Here is a 10,000-nt window from a genome sequence, read left to right as displayed (position 1 = left end):
TGTCAGCATATTATTTTTAGTGTCAATCTGCCTAATACACATTCACTATTCCAGATATCACCTCAAGTACGGTCGAATACGAGAAGAAAACATAGGGCATACAAAGAAAGATTTGAGTCACGACAGTATCTACAAGTTGGGTGCACTTCTCGCGGCATATGATGAGATTATTTTGGAAAGAGATGAGGCCCTAAAGTGAGTGATAAATACAATAACTTTTAATTCATATTGTGCCACACACACATATATGAGTACTGCTGGTACTTTTAGACTAAAACAGTCCTCTGCCCAAAAATACTAAATAATGCAACTACTAGAAGAACAGCCCCAAAACTTCCTCAAGGGGTACTTGTCAAAAAGTTGTACTTATAGGTAGAAAGTACCACTAGATAGTACTACTGGTACATTTTTTAGTGGAACTTAGAATTTGCTATTATTATTGGGGACTGCCATAGGTAGTTTTGAAACCTATTTCACAGTGATATCAACAAGTGGTACTTTTCAGCATAAAGTTCTATAAGTGGAGGTCCATATTATTGTATAATAGCACTGGAATACATGAAGAAATATACAATAAATGTACATATCTATTATGATATATATATGTACATATATATAAAGACATATATGTATACATACATATGGAGACATTAAGGTCTTCATATCTTCTATTGTTTATGGTGCAATATCTGCTTCCTTTCTTATATCTAGTGTTGTTCTCCAAGTACCTCTCCTTTTTCCTTTTTTCTTCCTCTTTATCGTTGCTCTTCATTCTACAAATTCCCATGGTCATGCTTTTGTTGATGATTCAATCTTTCACTTCCCAGCCTTATTTTGTGTCCTTTTACTCATTCCTGTATAGTCTAAAAGCAAACCTCAAACTATTTGCCTCTCATAAAGCAAATTTTTTAGACACTTAATTACATTAACCTGTTTTGAAAATAACATAGAATTGAAATTATAGTTTAGCCCTTATTTATATTCCTCACTCATGCATTACACACATATTCATGTGTATATTTGGACACATACATGTCTATCTCTCTCTCTCTCTCTCTCTATATATATATATATATAATATATATATTATATATATATATATATATATATATATATATATATATATATAATATATACATATATAATATATATATATATATATATATATATATATATATACATTTATTTTATTATATATATTCATATATCTATATATACATATATATATATATATATATATATATATATATATATATATATATATATATATATATATATATATATATATATATATATATATATATATATATATATATATATATATATATATATATATATATATATATATATATATATATATATATATACATATATATATATATATATATATATATATATATATATATATATATATATATATATATATATATATATATATATATATATATATATATATATATATATATTTATATTTATATACATGCATAAATATATGTTACCTTACCTTTTTCAGATCCAACTCAGAGAAATTTGAAAAGTTAATGGTGAATGTTGATGCAATAACAGCAGAGAATGAGAAACTCCATCACCGTGTGAAGAAACTGCAGCAGGAAGTAAGTATTATTTACATGATAGAAAATAAGTATATATTTAAAGCTGTTAAATTATTTGATTGCATATCCACTAAAAAGGGTATTTCATAGGTTTGCTATGGAAATGATGTGTAATGACAGGTGTTCTTCTTGATTATTGTTTAAGTAATTATTGTATATATGAAGAAGAAATAATGTTAATTGTTATGAGTAGTCTGGGAGAAATATCATAAGTATTAAATGCCAAGTAGCAGAAAGTTGTCGAGGCATTTTTAGAAAGTGTGGTTATGGAATTAGCTTTACTCAAATAAGGAGTATATCTTTCTGGCTTAAGGCAAGAATTATCCATGAGTGTGGGTGTGCATTTGTGTGTGTGTGTGTGTGTGTGTGTGTGTGTGTGTGTGTGTGTGTGTGTGTGTGTGTGTGTGTGTGTGTGTGTGTGTGTGCATGTGTGCATGTGTATATGAATACATGAATGGGGATAGATATGTATATGCATTTATAATTTTATGTTATATTTTATTGTTCCTTGTTAATGGAGAGCATCGCCTACTCATCAACTATAAGTAGTAATGCTTGTTCTTTTGATTATTATTTTAAAAGGACTTTCAACAAGAATGGGATTTAATGTCCAGGTAAAGTATAGTGAACAGGAGATCAGTTTTATTTCCCCAATAAATCACAAGATATGATAAAGTTGGCAGAGTTGCTGCCAAGCCAAGTCTCAGTAATTGCATGTATATTTTTTCAAAGGTAAAGGCACTGTGTTTGTATATTTATATTCAAAATGTATGTCCAAGTTTATTAATTGGAAGATTCTGAACTGCAAATGTAGAAATTATGGACCATTTTAGACCTTTCTTTTCGTCCTTTCCTTTGTTCTCAAACTGACTCAGTAACTTCCCATTCAGTATGTATGAATTATGCAACACAGTATAATGTGTCCCTATTCCCTATTTTCATCTGATTTTGCAGATTTTATCTCATAATATTCTTCCTCCTGTCAGGTACCAATTGGATCAGAGGAAGCAGAAATGGTTGCTGCAGATGCCAAGCTCTTGCTAGAAGAACGTGAGTTGTTACTCCAAGAAGTCCGCACCCTCCATCAGCAGCAGCAAGAAGAGTCTCTCAGCTATCAGCAGAAAAGTGAGCAGAGAGAAAGAGAAAGAGCAGATTTTGACAGCAGATAGAATAAGATCATGTTGTATTCCTGGATAACTAAAGGCTAATGAATAAGTACCAAGTAGACTTAATATAGACGCTTCTGTCTGATTTAATTAACTGATGTGACCTTTCTACTACTCCAAAAAAAAAAATCCAGTTGCAAGACTAAAGCAGCAGCTTGAAGATAGTGAAGCAAGAGTGGGTAGTCTGTCTTCAGAGGCAGATTCCCTGAGGACGCAAGTTGGACAGCTCGAAAGGCAGTGCAAAAATCTCCAGCAAGAATTACACGAATCCGTCTCAAAAGAGGAGCATCAGTTGGCTGTTGATGAATGTCAAAGGTAAAGGGCAAAAGGCTGAATTTTAATTAAACTTTAGGGTGATGTACATGCTATGTTGGGTTGGGTTGAGTTGGATTGGGTTGGGTTGAGTTAGATTGGGTTGGGTTGAGTTGGGTTGGGTTGGGTTGGGTTGAGTTGAGTTGGATTGGGTTGAGTTGGGTTGGGTTGGGTTGAGTTGAGTTGGATTGGGTTGAGTTGGGTTGGGTTGGGTTGAGTTGGGTTGAGTTGGATTGGGTTGGGTTGAGTTGGATTGGGTTGAGTTGGATTGGGTTGAGTTGGATTGGGTTGAGTTGGGTTGGATTGGGTTGGGTTGAGTTGGGTTGAGTTGGGTTGGGTTGGGTTGAGTTGGGTTGGGTTGTGTTTGGTTTTGTTTGATTGTGTTTGTTATGTTTGGTTTGGTTTAGGTAGATTAGGTTTATTTTACTTTCATGCACATCAGATGTTGCTTTATTCTTTAAATACATTCAAATTATTTTCATACATTTCCTTTGTAACCTTCGGTACACTGACAGTTGATCAACACAAAAATTTAAGTTTCTTTAACCCCATTCACACCCTGCTATCACGTCATGGGAAGATTTTACTCTGGCTAGATAAGGTCCTATCACGTCATGATCTCTCCTTCTAAATAGGCGTTTTATATAGTTACATAAGTATATAATCATTTCATTTGTATTTGTATAAATACAATGTACTTAACTTGTCAAAAAAATGCCAAAAAATATAAAAAAATGCCTCTCAGCATTTCTGTAAAACCAGGTGCGTGAAAAGCGCTCTGAAAGGCACAGCCTGGCATCTCGCCGAGAGAGCTCTTGTACATGGAGACTGTTTGCATTAGGCAAAAAGTCACCCCGTTGTGAATGGGTTAATTTTAGTGAAATATGAAAAATAGGAGCAAAAAAATTGTTGAATAAGCTACTGAAAAAAATTATCATTATAATAATGGTAATGATAATGATATGATAAAGCTCATGATAATGATGAAAATAATGATAATAAATAGTAATGGATATGATAAAAGTAGTATTCATAGTAATGGCAGTTGAGATGATGACAACAAAAACTGGCAGTGATGGTAATGATTATAATAGGAATGATAATGATAATAAGCACAGTAGCAAAACACAAAAAGCCTTTAACAAATCAGATCATTTAGCTTGTGTATCACAACTTCCTATCTCTCTCTATATTTACATATATTTTCTCTTCTTTTACAGACTGTTTGAGAAGTTGCGTAAGACCTACACTGAAGAGTCTGGAGACTTGAAAGGGAAGATGCGCGCCGTGAAGCAGGAGAAGCAGAATCTTGCCGAGAAACTTACGGACTCATCAGCTTACGTCCACAACCTTAGTGTTCAGGTTTCAGGCCTAAAGGGATCTTTGAGGTGAGTGGAAAGAATTTGGAGATTCGTATGAGTGATGGCTTGCTTTTGTTATGTGTGGGTCTTGGGTAAACATAGAATACTGTCATGGCTTTTGTGTTTCCTTTAGTTGAGACTCAGGGAAGTAGATTAATATAAACATATTGAGCAATATGATTTTAGTAGTTTCTTCCATTTGCTTTATTTGGAAAGCAGTTGAATAGAAACATATGAAGAGAGGAAAATATATAGGTCAGCTTTTTGTTAAACGTCTCTAATATGAGGATCAATTATATCTTATCATGTGCTTGCATTAGTTTTCACATAAAAAATAAATTTGATTATGTTTTTCATTTGATTTGAGTAAACAAAAGAAAAGAAAAAAGAACTATGTGAAAGTAGTTAGATTTTTTTTTAAATAAAAATAAGTGGTTTATGTAATACACCATTGTTATGATAGTAAGTTGTTTTTTAGGTTTTTATCCTGTCAATATACTTTTACCCTCTGATCTACTTTTCCTGTTATAACAAGGACATTTTTTCTTTGCTTAATTGCAAATGAAATAGTTAATTGTACATGGAAGGATATTTAAGAATCTCTTTCTCTAATATCACTTAAATATTGCTTACATTTACAGGTTAAACATGTTTGATTGAAACATACGTATCAAATTAAGGCTCGCCATTATATATTGTTTAAAGATTGTAAGAGAAAAAAAATCTGGAAGAGGTTCTTTTTCTCTTCTTTAAATAGGGCCTTACTTAACTCATTTTGAAAATTCTATTATGCATCTAAAAGTAATGACTTTTTTCAATTTCAGAAAAACAGAGAGCCGTGTGAAACGTAGAGAAAAGGCTCTCCAAGTCGTACAGACTACCGCACGTGTTGCCCAGACAAGGCTCAAATCGCTATCAGAAGTCTGCAGGTGCGTGTGATTAGATTTGTTTTTTAAACTGATGATGCCTTTTGAAAGAGGGTGAGGGGGATTAAAGAGATAAAAGTAGAGAAATATGGAAGGCAAATTATGAACATTAGAATGTGGAAAGGGAGATAGGGATATGTATGTGTGTTTATCTTTAAGTATATAGAGGGAGAGGAAAGGGAGGGAGAAAGAGTGTGAGATAGAGGGTATGTATGTCTGTATAAACTTGTATGCCTGGCTGTTTGACTTACTGACTGAATTGGCTGACTGTCTGGCTTGGCTGGTTGGTGGACCTACTGACTGAATTGTCTGACTGGCTAGCTAACTGGCTGGCTGTTTGACTTACTACCTGAATTGGTTAACTTGCCGGCTGCTTTACTTAGGGCGTGGTCAGATGGTTGTTTTTTCAACTGCTACTCTGTGCTAAATGCAACAATGGAAAATCAGGGTAGGCCTTACCTCCCAGAGATTTTGTCGGTCCATATTGTGCTCTAAACAGTCAAAAGCAGAATCTAATGTCCCTGATTACATGCTAAATTATACAAATGTATTTTTATGTATGAATGTTTTTTTATTTTATCTTTGAGCCGTTTTTAGGATTATCATAATTGTAATTTAGTATTCCCATTTGAATGGATATTTAGATTTGCAATTTTCATTCTTTTGCAGCAAACTATTGGAAGACAGAGAGAAGTTGTTAGACGCCTTGTCAACACAAAGAAAGGAAACTGAGGAACTGTCCAAGGAACTTACCATGCGTAGTGCCGCAGTCGGTGCCTTATCTCAGAAACTCAAGGTAATAAACACTTAAACACTTTGGTAGGGTTGTGGAGTAAATGTAGAATAGTTATGTAAGTCCCTTTGATGAGGAGACGGTGGGGAAATTTGATACTAAGGATAAGGATAAGCCAGATTTGCTTAGCAGATGTTACGCCAGGCTTGTATGCACTTAGGCGAGCCCGCCAAAATTTTTTTTACATAAGTAGAATATTTGGTTGATTTTGTCGAAACCCCTTAATATTGGGAACATTCAAAGTCACTAAGGAGCTAAGTACTAGGCCTTCCTGACATCACTTGTTTGCCCCATTCATTATCATTACCATTATTATTATTATTATTGATGTTATTAGTATTATTATTAATATTAATGTTGTAATTTTATTTATCATCATAATTATTTTATAATGATGATTACAGTGATAATAGTAATAAAAGATTTTTTTCCTCAAATCTCCAAGGAATTGGATTAATAGGTGAGGTCAGGTATGCCTAGTAATTAATTCAAGTGTGTAAAAAAAATAATAAAATAAATCCATAGTAGAAGGTGCTAACCCATTGGCTTCGATGGGTTAACAAATGTGATTAAACCTTACCATAATTATCATTCCTAGATTTGAATAGCTTCATGTGGTCTTTTCTAATCCAGTTGAAAAAGGAGTATTTAAATTTTGATTGAGATTTAATATTACTTTAACCCTTTCCCGACGGGGCACTCGCTACGCGAAGACCCCTATGCCGGGCGATTGCAATATTGCATTGAAATCGTCATACTGGCATGACGCCCCGGCATCGGGAGTTTGGCTGTGTCACACGGGTGTGACGTACCGTCGTCATAGGGTTAATATATAACCCATCTTAACAAGTAGAGTAGTTTTAGATGCAGAGAACAAGGTGAAAATCATTAGATACTTGATAATAAGCTGGCTTTTTTTAGCAGTGTGAAGAACTATCTTCACACTTATGACTTATTATAATGATTCAGGAGGAACGAATAAATTGGAGCAGTAAAATGGCGGAATGTGAAGGTGGGCGGCAAGCAGCTAAGGCAGCATGGAAACGTTCCACGAAGGAGAACAGTCATTTGCGGACGCTGATAGGAGCAAAAGATGACACGATAACTTCCCTTATAGCTGACTATAAGTAAGCAAATTCTTGTTTGAGATTCTTATTTACATATCAAGGCTTAATTGATACATATATGTGTACTTTGATTCATATTGGGTAATCCTGTTCTATATCTGTTGGTATTTCTACTGATTCTTTTGCATAGTATCATTTATAATGTATGTCTTTTCTTTCTTTATTTGAAGATATTTAGATGTTAAGAAAAAAATAGTTTCTTTGTGTTTGCCATTGGCTTAAAAATCTTTAAAAGTAGCCAAGTTACTGCACTCTGTTATTTTTCCACTAAAGAAACAATTTTTTCACTTTCAGAATTCTTGGTCTAGAAGTCAGTGATGCAAAACACCGTAGTCTTCATCAAAAATTATCCAAGTCGGGTAATCTTCCAGGAAACTTACCCTTTCCATAGTCAAAGAGACGGACCAAAACCTTGTTATTTAGTTATGTCGTTAGTGAAAGGTATTTGAAGTCAAAAGCTTGCAATGTCTTTAGTCATGATTATGATTCTAGTCTTTTGTGATTTTTATATGTAAGAGATATATTTCTTAGTGCCCATGAAGTAATAATGATTAGTATGCAGCATAGCTTTAAACATGTGCTTTGAAAATCAAGCAGAGGATATTTTTATAATGAGTGAGTGAAGTGAAGTGTAGAAATTATGAATGATCTTAGATTGTTAACGAGAGATTTGTGATAGAATTTACATGTAATCCGTCCAGTTTTATAGTCAATTTAAAGACCTTTTTAATGTAGTCAGTTGGGAAAAAATTATTGAACTGAATATATAATCTTATTTTATGCAATTATTTAAAAGTACATACAGTTATACACGCACTTTCATATATAAACATGCACATACATTTGTACATTCATTCATACATGCATACACAATGCACATTCATTCATACATGCATACAAAGGTACATACAAACAAACAAAAAACAAACACACACACACACACACACACACACACACACACACACACACACACACACACACACACACACACACACACACACACACACACACACACACACACACACACACACTTGCATACATACACATACATATAGTGTGTTGATATATAGATATATATTTTTCTTTATGAAGTTGATACTAAACTACCAGGTTGAGCATTTAACTAGCACTGTTTTTGTAATGGTTGTGAAGCACGTTTTATTGTCATTATGAACTTTTAGTTCAGTAGTAGCAATGATAGTAGTTATTACTATTATTTTTATCAGTATTATTATTATTATTGTTATTATTATTATTATTATTATTGTTATTATTATTATTATTAATATTATTATTATTATTATTATTATTATTATTGTTATTACTGTTATTGTTATCATTATTATTATTATTGTTTTTTTATTATTGTTATTATTGTTTTATTATTATTATTATTATTATTATTATTATTACTATTATTATTATTATTATTATTATCATCATCATCATCATCATCATAATTATTATTATTACTATTATTGTTATTATTTTTATTATCATGGTTGTTCATTTTTATCATTATTATTGTATTATTATTGCTATTATTTTTATTATCTATTTTTTTTTTTTTTATAGGTAGCATTGTTATTGCTATCATTATTTAGATTATCATTAAGACAGCAATAAGCTTTATGTAAACTGTAATGTTGATGGAAGATTTTGGAATTACGGTTTTATAGACAGAATATAAATACATTTGTACTTTCAGTGTCCAAACAACTTTTGTATACACATTATGCAAGATGTGAAGTTTTCCAAAAAATTCAATAGGAAATAGAACTGCAATTTTCAATCATACATTTATTTTGACAGTGGATAAAGGGAAGTTACTGATCGAGTGCTATTATGGTCTTCAGTAAGCGGCTTGAATCAAAAAGCTTAATTTAGTCAATATAAAAAGAAGTAATCTTAAATCAGATTAAAGATAATTCACATATATCCTTTAACCCTTCTGAGACAGGTCACATCTTAAGATATATATGTTTTCTGTCATTTTCTAGACTTATAAAGGAAATATGAGTATATATAATATTTTACCAATGAGATTCTAAATAGCATTTAGTATAATAGGTCATCCTAACTGAAGGAATAGAAAGCTTGTAATTTCAACAAAATGATTAATTTAGTAAACACCCATCTTAGAAGGGTTTATTCTATTGATATGTATGTATACTTGCCTATCTACTGTGTTTTTATTGGATTTATTTATTTATTTTTCCATTGTATGAAATCCAGTTTTTACATCAAGACGTGACCCAAGATGGAAATGGAGACCTCTGTTCCAGACGTCTGTGCAAGATAGTTCTTCCTTTAAAGTGTTGTGTCATTCAAGTTTATTTGTTTTATCTTATAGGAGATTTCAGTATTTCCATTTATGTGCTAATGTATCAGCTTTTGCACAATGGCATGGACACAAAGGATGCTGAAAATCCATTTGTTTATTTAAAAAAAAAACTTGCTTTAGGGATTTAACTCTCTCTGGACGGGTGGTACACCATGGGTACCGCGTGTTCAAGGCCCGTTCGCTGGGGACGCCATACGGCGTCGTTTATTTAATTGATTTAGGCCTATGCGTTCAAGAGCCTTGGCATTGTGACATGCAAGGCTGAAATGCCCCCGTCGTGAATGGGTTAATATTCGTAAATCAGCAAAAAATATATATATATAATTTTTAGTATTATCTCATGCACTTGAAGTTAGTT

General features: G+C 32.4%; 1 protein-coding gene across 1 annotated transcript in view; it reads left to right on the top strand.

Moving 5' to 3' along the window:
* The window catches only part of LOC122254434 (uncharacterized), a 9,864-nt gene extending 1,520 nt beyond the window's left edge, over window positions 1-8,344 (top strand). The window contains exons 4-12 of the mRNA XM_043018139.2: window positions 55-195; window positions 1,514-1,613; window positions 2,600-2,738; window positions 2,914-3,094; window positions 4,312-4,479; window positions 5,277-5,381; window positions 6,048-6,174; window positions 7,141-7,298; window positions 7,593-8,344. Coding sequence (XP_042874073.2) covers window positions 55-195; window positions 1,514-1,613; window positions 2,600-2,738; window positions 2,914-3,094; window positions 4,312-4,479; window positions 5,277-5,381; window positions 6,048-6,174; window positions 7,141-7,298; window positions 7,593-7,689 — 1,216 coding nt within the window. The 3' untranslated portion in view covers window positions 7,690-8,344. The remainder of the gene's footprint in view (window positions 1-54; window positions 196-1,513; window positions 1,614-2,599; window positions 2,739-2,913; window positions 3,095-4,311; window positions 4,480-5,276; window positions 5,382-6,047; window positions 6,175-7,140; window positions 7,299-7,592) is intronic.
* Window positions 8,345-10,000: the final 1,656 nt, after the last annotated feature.

This window comes from Penaeus japonicus, unplaced genomic scaffold, assembly GCF_977035675.1.
Source record: "Penaeus japonicus unplaced genomic scaffold, GWHDUDI00000001_assembly GWHDUDI00000009, whole genome shotgun sequence".
Taxonomy (NCBI): domain Eukaryota; kingdom Metazoa; phylum Arthropoda; class Malacostraca; order Decapoda; family Penaeidae; genus Penaeus; species Penaeus japonicus.
This window is presented reverse-complemented; position numbering and strand designations above follow the sequence as displayed.